At 38.9% G+C, this 18,558-nt stretch overlaps 1 protein-coding gene and 1 non-coding gene across 2 annotated transcripts in view; one reads left to right on the top strand and one right to left on the bottom strand.

The window, feature by feature from the left end:
* The first annotated feature begins 322 nt into the window (after positions 1-322).
* Positions 323-460, top strand: LOC142872001 (U4 spliceosomal RNA). The gene has a single exon (XR_012920253.1). It is a non-coding gene; the product is annotated as a U4 spliceosomal RNA (small nuclear RNA).
* Positions 461-478: 18 nt separating this feature from the next.
* Positions 479-18,558, bottom strand: part of WASHC5 (WASH complex subunit 5) — a 58,100-nt gene continuing 40,020 nt past the window's right edge. Inside the window, exons 20-29 of the mRNA XM_012785376.2 lie at positions 17,924-18,048; positions 15,705-15,867; positions 14,995-15,097; positions 14,827-14,906; positions 11,990-12,093; positions 11,087-11,216; positions 9,496-9,592; positions 5,997-6,150; positions 3,298-3,385; positions 479-875 (exon numbers count right to left, since the gene is read on the bottom strand). Coding sequence (XP_012640830.1) covers positions 819-875; positions 3,298-3,385; positions 5,997-6,150; positions 9,496-9,592; positions 11,087-11,216; positions 11,990-12,093; positions 14,827-14,906; positions 14,995-15,097; positions 15,705-15,867; positions 17,924-18,048 — 1,101 coding nt within the window. The 3' untranslated portion in view covers positions 479-818. The remainder of the gene's footprint in view (positions 876-3,297; positions 3,386-5,996; positions 6,151-9,495; positions 9,593-11,086; positions 11,217-11,989; positions 12,094-14,826; positions 14,907-14,994; positions 15,098-15,704; positions 15,868-17,923; positions 18,049-18,558) is intronic.

Genomic DNA, 18,558 nt, shown 5'->3' with positions numbered 1-18,558 from the left:
GAAAGGCTTGTGGATAGTGACATGCTTGGAGGGACTAGATACGGGGCTCAGGGCCTGCTGAAGAATGAAGATGCTAGAAGGAGCAGCTGAAGGTAGGGAGTCCTACAGAAGGGATGCTGGGAGCCCCTAAGGTATCTGCGATTGGAAGATGATGATGAACCTCAGACACCAAGAAACTTAATGGCATGTGGTGTGCAAATTGTATGGCCACAACATTTGCACTAGTCTGGCCATATCATATGCCTTCCAGCCTTGTCATGGGTAGGTCATTGTACCTACCAGAGTCATCTATCTTCCAAACAGGATTTATTTACAGGGTGACAGCTTTGCACAGTGGCAATATTGTAGCCAATGAGGTTTATCTGATGTGTGATTGCTGCTAATTGAAAACTTCTCCCAATACCCCGCCATGACGACTTATAATATTTACAGGGTGGATATATGGTTTTTGAATCACAAACAGAGAGACAACTTTGAGTACTGGCAGTACTATTTTACTGAAAATCTGGAGTTGCACAAATAGTTCTTTAGAACACAAAACTAAATGGATTTATACATACAGTTACATTCAACATTTATAAGAGGCAGTACAAAAATGTGTTCTGCTTATACATGATATAAATTGCATATAATACCATGATTTAAATAATATTAACTAGTGCTGTGAGATACATCTTAGGATCTCTGATGTTTCTCATAGTAAAGGAAAAAAAAAAAAAAACGAAGTTATATGAGCAGTTGAGTTTCATTTCCAAATTCATTTTAGTGGTGATGGGGGGAAAATTTAAGGACAATCCTTTCATTGTGGGAGAAACAAGTTACAGGACTGTTCTGAATTCATCAAAAATGAAATTAGGCACATGTGCTTCAGCAACCTGAAAAATAAAATAATTAAATTATTCATAGTATTATAGTTGAACAAATTCAAAATTTTCCAAATGAAAATTAAAGAAACGAAGATATCCTTTCATTTGGAGCAAGGTGAATCACAGGGAAGAGGAGATTCACATGGGTGGACCCCTCTTTGAAACAGCCACTTTCTATTTGTACTGGTGTCTGTTCTCTGTACTGGTGTCTCTTTTCTTTGCACTGCTAACATCTGAGGGGATGGGTGGTATATACAGTGTTTCCCCGAAAATAAGACCTACCCATAAAATAAGCCCTAGCAGGATTTCTAAGCATTTGTGCAACATAAGCCCTACCCCGAAAATAAGACCTAGTGATGGGGGTGGCTATGCAGCATATCTGCACAACCCATGCATTTCATCGTGAAGCAGTAAAGAAGATGAGCAGCCCTTCTCATCTGCCCCATCGTGACAGCTACTATCCCAGAGGTGACCGGAAAGGTGTGAGCAGCCCCACCAACAAGGTCAGCTCCCTCTGTCAGGTCCTGGCCATCCTGTGCATGCTGCAAGCTGAGGCTTTGAGGGCAAGTCTCCTCAGTGAAGTGAGGAGCCGGACGCTCTGCTTTCGGTATTGTGTATCCCCAGGGGGAAGAAGGAAAGCTGTGGCTGCCATTTTACTATGATGATGTTCCAGAAGACAACTATATTTGAATAAAAGCAGATTGTTGTGCCGTACTTAAAAAAAATAACACACCCCCTGAAAATAAGCCCTAGGGTGTGTCTTCTTGAGGAAAAATTAATATAAGACCCTGTCTTATTTTGGGGGAGACACGGTAGCTCTCCCTGCCTTCAAATGCAAGCAATTATAAGAGATCAAATATCTAAATCTTTATAGATTCCTCTTTTGGTGTTAGGAAGTTCTGAGGGCTGATATATATTTGTCTAAAATTTCTAATTTATAGGTTTCATATTTCATACTAAGCCTGTAATTAATTTTGATAACACAGGTAACAAAATATAAAGGGACTTGGCTACTTTTCAACCACATAATGAACTAGGGTACCTATTGACCAATATTCCTTTTCTTTCTTAATTTAAGATGCTACTTCTTACATACAATTGTATGCATAGGATTTATTTCTAGTCTACATATTTTAGTCCATTGATCTTTCTATTGAATTGCATACTAGTACCACACTATTTTGCTTTTTATAGTTTTACATTGTTTTAATATAACATGTTTTAATATCTTCTTTTTTTAAAAAAAGTCCAATTATAGCCTAAGTCCTATGAAATTTTTTAAAATATATTTTTTTGAAGTTAAAAAGTTACTTGAATTGTAACTGCAGGAAACATAAACTAGAAAGAACTGTTATCTCTATAATATTCGAGTACTCTCATTCAGAAACATGGACTTTCAAATTTTATATTTCAAAATTTTACAGTTTTTAAAAATAAATTATTCTTTCATAGTTCTTATAGAGGTTATTCCTAGCTATATTATTTCCTTGTAATTTCTATGTATAGGTCCTTTTTCACATTAAATTTTTGAACTGATTATTAGTGTATATATTGTACATTTATTCTGTAGGCAGTTTGTTTTCTGATGATTCTATTGGGTATTCAAGAAAGACAATTATATCTCAAATAATACAGAGTTTGTCTCTTGAATATACATTTTATTTTTGTGTCATTTCATATTTGTCTTGTATGTGTATCACAAAAGTAGCCGTGAGAGTCCGTATGGTTGTCATGTCACCATTACAGTCCTGACTTTAGTGGGAATGCCACTAGCATTTCACTATTAAGTATGACATTGCCAGTTAATTTTTAAAAGATCACCTTTGGCTTTTGTTTATAAAAAAAGTATCTTCAATTCCTAACCTAGTTATTTAAAATCAGAAATGATTTTCACCATCTATTTAAAGATCTCTTATATTTTAGTATTAGGCTCTCCACTTTGAGCCAAAACTTAACAAAGTAGAATTGCTAGTGAGAAAGGAGAAAAAGAAAGAATTTCTTAGAAGGTGAAAAGTAGTCTGTCATTTCTGGTAACAGTAGTTGTGTATAACTTTAGTCGTGGCATGAACGTAACCAAACATGCTGTGGAAACCAGGTCAGTGGGGAGAGAAAGAATGAAAGACACGTGATTATTTCTTTACTCTGCCACTTAAGGAATCCCCTCCTGGCTTGCCCATCTCACTTGACTCCTCGTGAGCCTGGTGAGTTGCCATCAGGAGGGCATGAGGAGAGTGAGAGGAAGAGGAGGGATATTGTGTTAAACTCTGTCCTCTTGCACAGCACTCCACATGGTGGAGAAGGCAGGAACATCCCAGAGCAGGGGCGAGGGGCTCAGAGACAGCCACTGAGAATGACCTACCGGACTTCACTCCCGATGAGTCCAGGGCCACTATTATTACCATCTTTTTACAAACAGGTCGTTAACACTTACCCTTCTGGGTAGCTTTGTGTACCGAACATAGTCCTCCAGGAACAGAAGGGCACCCACAACATCTGCAGGCATTTCAGGTATCTTCTGGCTGTAACAGAAAACAGTCTGGATCAATTCACTGCTTTGCACATAATAGGCCCGCAGTTACAATACAGAAAGACTATGAGAGAGCTTACCAAATGAAGTCAAAGAACAAATACACAGAACAGCCTCTTGATTCCTATCACGTCACTACCCTGCTCATATATCTTCAAGAACCTACCCCATAGGATAAAATCAAAACTTTTCTGTGTGGTGTACATGGGCCTTCACAGTACAATGCCTGCTGTCTGTCTGGACTCATCTCCCTCTGTTCCCCATCAGCACTTCATGATTCAACACCTGGCAGGCTCTACACTTCCCTACCCTCCAGTCTTTGCAGCTACACCTGCTTTGCACACTTACTTAAAAGTAAACTTCTAGACATTTTTTCGAGACCGAGCTTGGGTACTTCCTCCTCTGTGAAGTCCTCCCTGGTTCCCCTGGGCAGATGCCCTTTTCCTGTGCTCATTTTACTTAGAATCATTCTCCAAGCCTCTTAATTTTCAGTTGTATGCCAGCTTCCCATCTAGAGCATAAGCTCCTGGAGGGCCTGGGTCATGTCTTCATCTTTCTATCTCTAGCATCTGGGATTGTGCCTGGCACAGTATTTGAAGGTATCAAATAAATACAGCATCTAGCAATTTTTCTATATGGGATCCTACTCATGTATTCATTTACTCAACAACTGTATCACTAAGTACTGTCCTAGAGCCGGAAGTACAGCAAAGTATAGGACAGTCTCCTTATAGAGCTTATATTCTTTCTGTTTACACCAAAAGGAGTTTTTAGGTATTAAGACTATTTCCAATTTATGTGCCAATTGGTATTTTATTTATCTATTTATTTGATATGGAGTCTTGCTCTGTCACCTGGGCTAGAGTGCCATGGCGTCAGCCTAGCTCACAGCAACCTCAAACTCCTGGGCTCAAGCAATCCTTCTACCTTAGATTCCCGAGTAGCTGGGACTACAGGCGTGCACCACCATGCCTGGCTAATTTTTTCTATATATTTTTAGTTGTCTGGCTAATTTCTTCCTATTTTTAGTAGAGACAGGGTCTCACTCTTGTTCAGGCTGGTCTTAAACTCCTGACCTTGAGCGATTCTCCTGCCTCGGCCTCCCAGAGTGCCAAGATTACATGCGTGAGCCACCACGCTCAGCCAAAATCTGCTTTTTACAAGTTGTCATATGATAACTTAAAAAAAAAATCTGCTTTTTCAAGCAAGTCTGACCCTATGTCCTAGAAAAACATCCAGTGTTTTTTGTTTAGTTCATTAACTAAGATGGGGAGGAAATGGCCTGATTGTAGCTCACAGGAAAAAATGATGTTGGTATTTAAAAAGAATGCAAAATCAGCATTATTGGTATGCAATGGATGTCAAGAACCCATCATCAAAATTTAGCTGTCCTGTTGTCCACAGAGGACCCAGAATGAAGGAGCATAGTAACCTCTCTGCTCTCAGAGGAGTGTGGTATTTGGAATCTCGGTACAAGTTTGGGAAGTCAATAACACACTGAACACCCAGAAGAGGTCACCCACTATGGCGAGCAGCCTCCAACCTACAGCACATCAGGAACAGCTGGAAGGGCGCTTATAAGAAGACCTAGGGCAATAGCTGGCATCAAAAATTGGAAGTGATGCTGTAAAGGAAGGAGACTGTATTTATTTGATGTCATTTCAAAGTGTAGAAAAAATTCAATGAATAAAATTTTCAGAGACATGAGTTTCTAATCATTACAATCAGGAATGCTAATGATGAGAAAAATGCTCTGCCAGTGTGCTGTGTTGCCGTGGTGGCAGTGAGTGCCGCCTTAAGGGGGTGTTCCAGGGATGTCTCACAGCTCATTCATGCACTTGGTGGGAGGCCAATTAAATGGCCTCTAAAATCATTTCCAATTTTAGGAGTCAGTAGTGTTTTGTGAAGACTTGGAAGATGGCTCTCATTAGTTAGTCTTTAAGTTACACTGGCAGAAAGTGACCAAGTGGTCATTGTCCAAATTGTGAATATATAATATGACAGAGAAATTGATTTAGCAAGGCTGATCCTTTAGGATAGCAGAGAAGGAGCCAGTGTCTCATGCAAATAACTTCTTTTCTCTATTCCAGAAAAGCCACATTTGGGGAAGTGGGGGAAAGAATTGGTAGGAATTAAAGGTTTATAAGCTTTGTATCAAATAGCTTCTGTGTGATCTGTTTCATTACACTAAACTTTGCCCAGGTTTTGATACTGGCACGTTCTCTGACTCCCACTGGAGTGTGTGGAAGCATCTCCTGGCAGTGTCCCAGCAGAACACGGGCTCACAAAGATCTGCGAGCTGGATCCAAGATGGCAGAAGAACAGGACTGCCCTTTCTTCCCCAGGGTGGTTCCTCGTCACGGTCAGGATGCATTCCTGGAAAATCACTGCACATATGCCTAAAGGAGTTCCCCTGGTAGGGTGACTAAGGATGGGCACACCTATAATTGCTCCAAACAAGGAGATATGCTGACTTGCTTTATAGAGAAGGGTAAGCTACCATCTCCCAGCTCTGTTAGGGCAATTAGAGGAATTCGGCATGCAAGGTTTAAGTCAAGTTGTATGACGTTCAGTTCTACTTATTCCTGGGTTGGGTTCTGTACCTTGTACACTGCTCCACTGTGGAGCGGATAAACTGGCCAATCAGCGCTAGGAACTGCTCGGTGTACCGGGAATGAAACTGCTTCAGCAGAGTGAGCAGCCCCAGGACAAGTGGTGGCCAATCAACAGGGTCGGCAGGTTTTCGGCAGACCATTCCTGCGAGGGAACAAATGACAACACCAGGTGAAGTACTTGCTTTTGGCAAGTTTCATTAAACATTAACTCTATGAATGTCAAGATGTATGGGGCCCACATTCTTACTGGCAGATGATTATTTGGAGGGGAAGACAAGTCTGGACTATATTTTCAATTAGCCATGAGATTGGTGGAGAATTATAGTGGTCAGAAGGATTCAAAATGGTAAAGTGGTTACTAATTTTTATAATTACCATTACTGTTTCTTTTGGGTTATTCAATTAATGAATGCTATTGTAGCAAATTTTAACGATACAGATAAATGTAGTTTGAGAAAATAAAAATCACCTATAATTTACTTCTGGCAGCATGACATACTAAATACTCTGAACTACTCTCTTAAGTGAAAACAATTAAAATGCTATATAAAATATTTTAAAAGTAGCTTTAAATACAATGTTGAGCATTATACACAAAAGAATCTGCACAAGTTAAGACAGTGGAAGAAGGAAATTTATGAAGCCAGTGAATGCCAAAGCCTGCTTTTTTCACTAAAGATTTCTGCCAAAATCTGGAGAATCTGACCTTCTGCCTAGATGGCTGCATAAGAAACAGGAGACAGAGCCAAGCAAGAGTATTCAGGAGGAAATACAATGTTAAAAAGAACAAAGCTGGGAGACTTACTGACCTGATTTCAAAGCTCTCTCTGTAGTTACAATAATTAAGGTAATACTGGCATAAAGATAGACAAATAAGTTAATGGAATAGAATAGAGAGTCTAGAAATAGTTCCACCCTTATATGATCAATCAAATAGAAATATATCAATTTAATGGATACAGAGAAATCTTTTCAACAAATGGTATAGCCTTATGGAGAAATTGGACAGCCTTATGGAGAAAAATGAACCCCGATCCCTACCTCACACCATACACAAAAAATAATCTCAGAGGGATCACAGACTTCAAAGGGAAAACTACAAAGCTTCTAGAAAAAGACCAAGGGAGAATATTTTTGTAACCTTATTGTAGGCAAAGATTTCTTAGATAGGACACAGAAAGGACAGATTATGAAGAAAAAAATGGGTAAGGTGGATTATTAACATTAAAAACTTTTGCCTATTTAAGTCACCAGGAAGAAAATGAATAGATAAGCAATATTCACAATACATGAGTCTAACAGAGGACTTGTATCCACAGTACCTAAATAACTGCTTAAAAAAAAAGCAAATAATTCAATTTAAAAACGGGCAAAAGACTTAAACAGACACTTCATAGAGAAAGATGTAAGGAATGGCCAATAAGCACACGAGAAAGTGCTCAATACTATTAATCATCAGGAAAAGGCAAACTAAAACTAAAGTGAGATACCATATATACCATCAGAGTGGCTAAAATTAAAAAAGGCCGACATCACCAAATGCTGGTGAGGATGTGGAATATATACACATTCACTGTTGGTGATTAAGTGGTACAATCACTTTGCACAAAGGATTGATAGTTTCTTACCAAGTTACATTGGTCAAACAGACCCCCATATCCCATAGTTGGGTTCTTGTGAAGAGTGGGTAATCTCTTCCTCGAATAAAAGATAACTAAACAAGTTATCTGAATTACTTAACCTAGGCCTTGGCAATTATGACTTACTCAATGTGCACCGTATAAGACACTTACAATACTCAGACCATGAAGACATAACCCTAACAGTACTCAGTATGGAGAAATAATCCTTTTCGGGTAGAGAGCAAAAATGATGTTAAAAACAAAACTTCCTCCATAAATAGAGCATCACAAAGTTTCTTTCTTAAAAGATAGACCAAGCCGGGCACGCATATCTTAGATCAGTACTGAAAACAATGCTTATGAGGTTAAATAAACATTTTTAGGGTACAAAATCACACTGATGTTCCTTCTTCAGTCCTTTTCTTTAATTTGGTTCCTTGTATTAATGAATCAGTCTCATTTAAGAAAAGAATTGCAATCAGGTATAGATATTAATACTATATTTCTAAGATATTTAAAGGTTTTGTTTAGTTTAAAGATCTGGGAATTCCATGGAATAGCACCTTCCTTTCCAAAATTAAGATGTCAGATGCTAACCATATGTACAATGAAAGAACTATTACCTTAGAATGAGAATAGCGGACACATATTAAATAGTCCATCTTTGATAAAAATAAGATTCTTTATACACTAACAACTCATCATTAGGAAGAATCATATATTCTTATTTAATGATAACACAGGGATGAGAAAGAACAGGAATCTCTGAATCTTGAGATCAATCTTTCCATTAATCTTGGGATGGTGCTTTAAATTGATTGTGACCAATATATAGAAAGGGATTTAGCACCTGTTGAGCACTCAGACTCTGTCGGAAAAAACTTGGCCAAAGGCACAAAGGTGATGAGTGGTGAAGCCAGAATCCAAACATTGTTTCTTCCTCCTACAGCAGATATTTATTAGTGATATCATGCTCTGCATTCTGTGGCAGTAACAGGTATTGTCCTGGGAGCACTGTCTACAATCTGAATCTTTTTGAATGAGACAATAAAAACATTAAAGAGATCCCATATTTTTACCCTAAAAAAACTTATGAAATAGGAAGGGAAACACTTTAAGGAAGAAACAAAGTTTGGAATCTCTGCTTAAGAAAAAATAATAGTTGTAGAAATGTTCTTCTGATGCTTTTAAGATAAATAAAACTCTACAGTGGATTTTTAAAAATTTCACTTAGTTAAATACAAAGTTTGGAGACAGAAGTACTTGGGAATCTATTAGGTAATTATAAGAATAAACTGTTCAAAATAAACTGATCTGTGATCAAAAAAAATTAGAGTTATATTCCAGAACAGAACAAATACATTAAAAGCCTTTGGTATCTATTGTTTATACCAAATATTTTGACATATAATCGTACATATATTAAAGTATTAGATATTCATGTATTAGTCTTATCTCTGTAACTATATTGTTACTTTTCATATCGCAATTCCAGATGTACAGCAGGCACATGAAACTTGTTGAAAGAAAAGAACATTAGCCAAAAGAAGTTTCTCTTACACCATAATTAGCTGACTAAACATTAAAGGAGAGAAGCAAAGCTAAGGTCCCACACATTCCACAAGTTGGATAATTAATCCTTAGAAAGATGGACTATACTTGGTTGATTTTAAATCCACAGTGTACATTTCATGAAGGGGCATCATATTTCAGGGGTATAAAGACATAGATTTCATTAACATGCACCGAACTAAAAAAAGATCTTATATCTGACACAGCATTCTATACAAAGAGCTCTTTAGTTAGATACTAATCTATTATTATTGTTATATTATTCTTTGCAAAGAATAAATGTCATACAGTACCTAGATTTTTGTTGTACTGAAGTTTTGGCAACTGGGCGATCAAAAAGAGAAAGTTGACAATTGGGAAATAGGGTAAGCGCTTTGTTGTTATGTATATCTGGAAAGAGAAAAGTAAGAATAGGTTAGTTCCTTCACATTGCACAATACTACAGAACACATTTTCAAATGATAAGCTCGAATTTTATTTTAATTTGCTCTTTACCTAGAACTCAGATGGTCCCATTAATTTGCTGCCTTCAGAGTTTTATTTAACACCCCTGAACCTGCCCAAACAAAAATAGCTATATTACAATTTGCCCTTCTGGAAAGAGAACAATTTTGCTTAGAGATTAGCAAAATCTTTCTCCCTGATTTCTGTTAATGTCATTAATAAAGGGAGGGGGGAAAGGGTGATAAGCAAGGAAGGTGGGGGGAAGGCAAAATAAGGAGCAGTAAGGCAGAGCTGGAGGGAAGGACAGAGGGAAGGAGTATGTATAGGAGGATGAAGGGAAAGGAGAGAGGGGGAAAGTGGAGAGGGGAAAGATACACATGGCAGCGTATGGTAGCACATAAGCAGAAAGAAAGCAGAGTTCTCCTTTGTCATCTGCTGTCCCCTGAGCCATGCCACAGAGCAGTCTCTCTCCCAGTTAACATGGCAGAAAGCACAGTGAGGGTGCACACGGCCAGCTCCAGCCTCACAATGCCCAGATTTCACAGGAAAACGGGTAGCACGCTGCTTAGGAGCACGGGCTCCAGTCAGACGGCCTGGCTCCACCACACTAAATAGTGTGGAGTCTTAGGGAGGTTGTTAAGTTCTCTGAGCCTCAGTTTTCTTAACTAACGATGGCATATTTCACAGGGCTGTTGGACATTAAGTGAGGTGATCCATGATGGGGCTAACACAGTGCTTGGCATGTAGTAAATACTCAAAAGATATTAGCTGCGGTTCCTGCTCATAATCTTTATTCAAAACCCAAGGGATAATATGGATTTTAGAATTTTAAATTTTATAGATTTTAGAAAGATAATATAGGGGCTAGGGGCAACACCTTATAATAAAAGCCATGAATATTTATGCATCAAAACATAGGAACATTCACACTAAGGAGAATAAATAACTAGTACAAACAGCCTTGTGTCAGTTTAGGAGAGGATTTGCCACCAAAGGAGATCTGGCGTCAACTTAGAAAAAAATGTGCAGTTCTCAGAGGTGTTTGGAGTTTAGAACTGCAGAGAAGAGATTGGAGCTCCCAGTTAAGATTTTGACTACTGTCAGTCACAAGGGGAAGCACTTTAGGGCAAGACAGAGTGATGCTACCATTTAGCGGCAATTCAAATACCAAACCCAAAACTAATCTCTTGCGCTGATACAACACTCTTCCCTTTTTCATGAGCTTTCACCAACAATGAGCACCTGATTCTCACAGTCCTGGGCCAGGCAGGGAAGGTGTGATGATTGCTCAGAAAGGGCAGGGACCTTGACAGAATGCAGGCTCTGGGCTCTGAACCCAGGTTCTCCTGAGATATTCACGCATAGATCTGTTACCTGGGCCAAATCACCTTTTGCACCGCGCTATCCCCCTCCACACCATTATAAGTTTTAATCATTAACCTTATTCAGTGGGTTGTGAATGCCAGCTGCCTCCAGATAGGCTGTGATTTCATATAAGAGTGTGTTATCTTCTTTGGGGTAAGGAAGTGAAGGGTCCTGATAGTGGGCTTCAATATCTGCTAGGAGAGCCCTAAATGAAGGGGAAAAAAACAGTGAAAAACATTAGCGATTAACTGAATTATACAACAGTTAATACAGGCCAGTGATGTAATCCTTCTGGGCCTCACTTTCCACATCTGTAAAATGAGGGGTTGATCTTTCTAATTTTCTATTTCCATGCCTGTGATTATTGCAAGTAGAAAATTTGATCTAGAATTACTTTATCTTTTGGAGTCAAGGTAAATCAAATGCATTCACCAAATTTTTATGACTTGACTGAACTGTTTTCAATACTTGCTCTGTCAAAAGCACTGACATGGTGACCGAGAAGCATGGATTATTTCATCTTTAAGTAGATGGCTCAGATGTGAGAGCAGGTTGCTGGTGAGGTGGCGCATATGAACGCCTTCCAGCACGTGTACTCTTGACCACTCTTGGTAATCAACACACTTTCCACTGCCCTCTGGACAATGAGTGATCAGTCCTATAGAAAGCCAGTGTGGGTTTTGGTAATAATTACTTTCTTGCTTTCCAAATCTATGTAATTACCTAGCACAGTGTATATATTATGTGATTAATACATGTTGGCTGAATAAATGAATCCATCTGAGAGAGAGAGAAACAGATGGACACTGACACAAACACACAGAGCAAGGGATAATACTGAGGAAAGAGGCTTCTGAAGACAGATTTGATCATCCATAGGAAGGAATCACTTAAACGAGTAAGAATTGAAGACACTGGGGTACCTGGATGATCAACAGTCCGAGCCCACAGATGGCCATTTCAAACCCTGGCACTTACTTATTGAGATTCTCCAGAGCAGCTGCCAGATGTTTAGAGTCAAATCGACATGAATAATTTAATTCATTGGCAATCTGTTGTCGCAGAATCTGCATCTGCCCAACCTGTGAACAAGCAAGAGAAAGAGCAGGCAGTACCTACAAGCATTTCAGGGTGACAGTCAGGAGGCCAACAGAGAGATGGCCATTTGTCACTGGAAGGATCACAACACTCTACAGAAAAAATTAAAGATTTCCTGCATTGGCTCCATGGCTCAGACCAGCAATATACCAGCAATATTGTCAGCGTCTTAAAAGTCAACAGCATACTGTAACTTTTTGTGCCTGTAAATGTCATCTTTTGTACTCTAGGAAAACCATCCCTAAAAGATCGTCAAGGGAGCATGAGGGAGGAGGGAAGGTGGTATTATAATGCAAGCAATAATAAGGAAATACACACATCTCCTCTGAGTTGTTGGGAGCAGAGAAAAGTTAAGAAAAAGCGAGTGGCCTTCTCTGAGAGTGAACAAAAAGTTGCCTAGATAAATGGAGCTTGTATCAGTCAAAAGTGTTAAATGACCTTAGATATATTACTTTTGATCATTATTTGTGCAAGGATATTATTCTACTTAGGTGAAAAAAAAAATAAAAGTCAATCCAAAAATGCTGTTTATAAATAAGCAATATCTTAATTTATAGAAAAGTACTATTTAAAACTTAGAATAGAACAAGGCCAAGAAAACAGTAGTTCACTTGGGCCACTCAGAAATGTCCCCCAAACCCTGTATGTATCTGGCCCTTATAATTCCTTGCTTAATTATTTCTAGGATATTCTATGTCAAGGATTCTCTTCAAAACATATATCCAGAAATGGAAATAGAAATAAAGTCAGTGTAGTACAACTTGCTCTCATTTAACGCATATTGAATCTTGGTGACTGACATTTTTTATTTTTGGTGCTCACTTACATCAAGCTTTGCTAACCTGCTGTTGAAACTCAAGACCCTGGGATGGATGATAAACTTATTCTAGCTATTTATTTGCTTATTTAGAGGTATCTGGCTTATCATTCTTTCTCCAAGATTCTTCTAGAGTTGTACTCTCCAGTACGGCAGCCATTAGCAATATGTGCCTACTTAAATTTAATTAAAATGAAATAAAATTAAAAAGTCAGTTTCTCAGACCCATAGCCCACATTTCAGGTGCTTAACAGCTACATGTGGCTAGTAGCTGCTGTCAGCACTGAACAGTACAGAACATTTTCATCATTGTTCCAGATCATTAACACTGGTTTAGTGACTGCAAGTTCCCTAATTCAAGACAGAAAGACAAATTTGTCCTTGGGGGCTTTATTTATAGATCACTGACGCAGACACAGTCACCTGACTACTACTGAATTACCAGCAATTATAACTGACAATGGTCTGTAGTAGCTACCGAACTGAGAGCCATTTTGGTAAGCAAGGGAAAACCTCCCAGCCTCTTCGAAGACTCCCTGGAATCTCCCTAAGCCTCCTGCAAAGTTCAGACTCAGGCCTGTCCAACCTCAGGTGACTTTTTATTCCTCCTAAAAGGTTTTCCAGCAATTTGAAACCCAGCCTAGGAAGCGCTCAATATCTGACAATCACAAGGCCAAGGGAATGTCAGGCCTATATAATAAGAGGACATCTAGCAGAGCCAAATGTTCCTGTATTACCTATTCTGTTTGTTTAGTAATCCAAAATTTGAAAAAAAAAAAGCAAAAAGAATGAAAACCCACCAAAAAACCCTACTTGTCAAAATTATGGGAAATGTATTGTGAATTTGGCTGAGATACCAATGAGTACTGCCTCGATAAGGAACTTAAATAATTGGGAACAAGAGAATGGAACTTTTCCAAATTACCTTAGCATTCTAGACTTTTCCTATGGCATGTGATACTTTTAACCATGAACCACGAACCACAGTATTCTATCAGTAAATCTACTTTTTTCTGCTATTAATAGATGGTGAGGAGGCTTTCTGAGGAGACAGGTAGCTCATTTAACTCTGTTTCTCACAGCAACTAGCAATGCCTTATATAGAATGGGTGTCCAAAAAAGGGCTGTAGCGTATCTCAGATCATCAAATGATGAGAGAAGGACACACAGAAGACACAGAGGTCCCTGGGAGCTTCTGCCACAGCGTGAAGGCAGGGAAATAGGTGACTGGATTCTAAGATAAGTTAGATTTCTATCCAGCAAATTAATCTCATTTGTCTTGTTTGTTTCCAAAGACACAATTTTTACTCATAGTTTGAGGATAATTTATACCCCAAAGAACCTGATTTTCTAATATCCATGCAGATACAAGAGGAGAGAGACAGATGTCCTATTCTAATGGCTACTTGGAGCACATGAGATCTGTAAAAACAAACCTGTTATGGAAGGGGGGATTATTACTACAGGAGAAAAATTTATCTTCCCTTGTGTGGAAGCACCTCTGGCCAACAGGAATTTCAAAAAGAACCAGTTTTCTTGAGCAATATGCTCACACAAAGCCTAGTCCAGAACAGCTCCACTGTGATCATGCTACCGCATTCCATTCTGGAGAATAGACTGAAGCCTCTCACCAAAAAAAAAAAAAAAAACAACAACCCAACCCCCCCCCCAAAAAAAAACAAACCCCAAACCAAAAAAAAAAAAAAAAAAAAAAAAAAAGAATAGATCCAGAGAGGAAGATAAAGAAACAAGTGAATTTAAAAATAACAATAAACTAAAATGCAATATTTTTGTTTTAAGGACAAAAGAAGAGCAGCTTTCTTTGGGCACCAAAGTTATAAGAAAATGAAACTTTTAAAAATGTAGTATTGATTATTACCCTCTCTCTCTGACAACATACCTTCATTATAGCCTCAAGATAAGCAGTCCAAATCTTCTGTGTTTTGGCAATGGCGGAAAGATAAATCTTATTCGAATTTGCTGAAAGGTTAAAACATAATTTTCTCTTTAGTAAATTCAAGAAGGCTATAGTGTTATCTCTGCCTCAGGCTAGTCTGAGGACACTTACCTACAATACTTTTTAAAGGGCTGACAGCATTCATGAGGGTTTTTAAAGTCTCCTGGACAGTTCTGTCTCTCAGGATAATTTTTTGAAACATACTGAGGAAATTCTAAAAACAAGAAGGCATAATCAGAGAACCAAACATAATGAATAAAATGAATAAATATGCCAGTAACCTAAAATGGTATGCAGAACAGAGACTGGGTCTAAGTCACATGAAGCCTCTAAGCAGGATGAGAGGAAAGCACCTTCAGGTTCTTATTAGAAACATCCTGTACTGGGAGGAGTTACTGGTTCAAAGATTAAAAAATCTTATCTTTCCAAGTTGAGACTCACAAAAACAGACTAACCAAAAAATACTATGCTGGCCAAAGAATTTCTAGTTTACTCTTAGTTATCTATCCAATAGAAATCATATTTGCCTGATGTCAGTTTTATTTTATTTTAGCGTATTATGGGGGTACAAGTGGTTTTTTTTCATCTATTCTAGCTCTAAGGATTGGGGGTACAAGTGTTAAGGTTACATATATTGCCCATGTCCCCCTCTCCCCTCGAGTAAGAGCTTCACGTGTGTCCATCCCCCAAACATTGTACATCTGATGTCAGTTTTAAAAAGCATGAAAGAAAAGTCAAATGAGTTTAAAACAGCCAGCAAGATGTATTCTCACCCCTCCCCCAAGACAGCAGAAAACAGGCACGAAAGTCAAAAGGCTCACCTGTAACTCCTTCACAATCATAAAGCACAGGAGCCTGTCTAACCCATTCAGACCAAAAGTCCCCAAGGTGGTCTGGATTTCTGAGAAGAGGCGGCTGCTGGTCACTTCTTGACGAGTTTTCATATCATACCAAGTGTTCAGCTGGTCTATGTGACATGTCATTCTAAAATGAAAACAAAACAAAGCAAAAATCCAAGAGCAGCTCAGAATTCATACATTCACGACCACCTTTTCCTACCCTCTGCTACTTCACTGGTGTGAGCCATTTATTTCCTGAGTTGAGCCATTGATTTAGAATCATGCTGAGAAGACAAGGGGAGGTTCAGCTGTCAGGCTGGAAGACTTTAGAGTTGTCTCTCTATTCAAAGAGCTTTTCTTTAAATTTCCAGAGACTGGGGACAAAACAGGGCCTTGTGTCATTTCCCTTTGGTAACAAAGGAACTTAGAAGCCTCATGCTCTATTATAACATTTGAGACTATGACGACAAAGCAATTTGTTCTTTCCTCCCAGTTCCTTAAACTTGTAGAGGCTATCTTCTGGTTATTTCCAGATGATTCCTTTTGGACTCAGGAGTGTGACGACAACAATGATAACAACTAACAATATTTACTGAGCACTTATGTGTTAGGTACTGTGCTAAGACTTTTCCATGTGTTATCTCATTTTATCCTCATAAAGCTCTGTGAAGCATAAGCCATTTTATCCACATTTTACAGATGAGCTAGATAACGGAGACTCACATAGGTCTGACCACCCTTTACCACCATTTCAGTGGTTCTCAAACATTTTGGGAAGGGCCTAGAATCACTGGGTGGAGCCTGTTAAAAATAAAGGTGCCCAGACTCCAAACATGGAGAATCGGATTCGGTAGGTGTGGGGTGGAACTCTGGTCTCAGCATTCTCAACAAGCCGCATGGAGGACATATGCCCAATGTTCTAAAGCCACCACTTATGAGGCTTGGAAAGGAGGTAGAAGAACCCCAGGAGCAAGGAACGTTTCATTTTAGAAGTAAATGGGAAGAACAAAAAAGATGATACCCAGAATTGAATACAACTTCTACTTTCGGGCTTCAAAATGTCCTTCTCCTGCCACCCAGTGCTGGCACTTGGAATGTGTCACTTGAGAGGTTCCCAATTCTGACAGTGAAACCCACATATGACACAGACCCTGGTCACGCTCAATCCTCTCTGCATATATCAACAGGGCACTGGGTGGATCGTTTTCTAAAAAGGCTTCAGTGATTGGACCTATGGGTACCAAGAGAAGAGGTGCTATAAAACTTCTGGATCATTTACTTTTTTCCATATATTGAGTCATAGACAAAATTTCTTATTTCTGCTGGAATTCTAGAGGAAGTTTATATATGGTTTGTCAACTTTCATAAGTTTTGACAGACAAAATAAGCCTGGATTAGAAGGTGGTACAAATGATTCAGGACATAAAAACATTTAATTTACACAACTTCAACTACACAGGCATAGCTGAAAAGAGAAAGAAGAGGATCATTTTTTCCTGGGTAATCCCTGTAGTCATTCTACTCAGTGACCTGTGCCCACGGGTAAACATGAGAGAGAGGACATGAGCCCGCACTTTCCTCAGTTGGTCTTAGTACCACCTGCTTCGTCTGAGGCTCAAATGAAGAAAAAGAATGAAAACTGGCTCAGGTGGCCCCACTGAGAGGCAGCATGCTGCTCTCCGCCATGGTGCTCACCTAAAATATTCTCAAGAGCAGTTTTAATCATATGAGATTTTCACCCAGATGCTGCTGAATGCAGAACCCGTGTGACCTGTTTGTAGACTGTGACACACTGTATACAACACTATGCTGCCTGCCCTTGAACACAGCAGTGCGTAGGGGCTGGGGGCCCGTAGTCAGACTGCCTCGTGTGTATTCTGGGCCCACCATTTATTACCTGTGTGATCCTGAGCCTCAGTGACTTCATCATCTTTCAAATGACAATAACAGCAGTGCCTACATCGTAAGACTGTGGTGTTGAGTAAATGAATTGATGTGTACAGTGTGCTGGGAAGAGTGCACAGGTTAAGTGCTCAATAAATGGTAGCTGTTACCATCAAAGGTGCTTGTGTGTTGGGCTAAGAAACAGAAGGTAATCTGAAAGGGTCGGATATGAGTTGACAAGGGCAAGATCTGGTGACATGGGTACAGATGAGATTGTCCGTGGTGTTCAAGGCCCAGTAGAATTCAGATACACCTACTTTGGGTCTGTGATCCGCAAAATTTCTCTGCAGAGTCGACCAATAAATGTCACAGATTCATCCACAGGGCTAAACTTTGGTATTGGGATATGAGTGGACTGGTACATACTTTGCCAGTCTTGAATCTAGAAAATAAAACCGCAAATATTTAATACCTCTTTGATAAGGTAACCTAGTTATCCTTTCTTCACATAATTTTACAAAGGTTATATTGCATGAAGAGTGACAATAAATATTCTTTGGTTTTGAAGTGTCAATTTCTAAAACTGCATTAATAGCTTACCAGAAATGCCACATATAACATTTACAAAAAAAAAAAGAAACATTTGTGAAAAAGTGAAGTGACTAAAGAGAAGTGAGAAGTAAGAAGAGACATGGGAATTTCTGGCTTTTTGTCTTATAAGTTTACATGCATCAGTGTAATGTCAGAATCCAAAATATTAATATCATAAGGCTGGGAAGTTACTTCATTTTTTGAAAATGTCACCCGAATCATGTCAGTTCCCTACATGAAAACTTGCAGAGTGGCTCCTTGTTACCTACTGACTAAAATCAAACTTCTCAGCTTTGGCACTTATGAATTTGATGCTTTTTTTTTAACCCAACTGGAAAAAATGGGCAAAGACTTTAGTACA

The sequence above is a fragment of the Microcebus murinus genome, chromosome 7, assembly GCF_040939455.1.
Source record: "Microcebus murinus isolate Inina chromosome 7, M.murinus_Inina_mat1.0, whole genome shotgun sequence".
NCBI lineage: Eukaryota > Metazoa > Chordata > Mammalia > Primates > Cheirogaleidae > Microcebus > Microcebus murinus.
The sequence above is the reverse complement of the archived record's forward strand: the minus strand, read 5'-3'. Positions and strand labels throughout refer to the sequence as shown.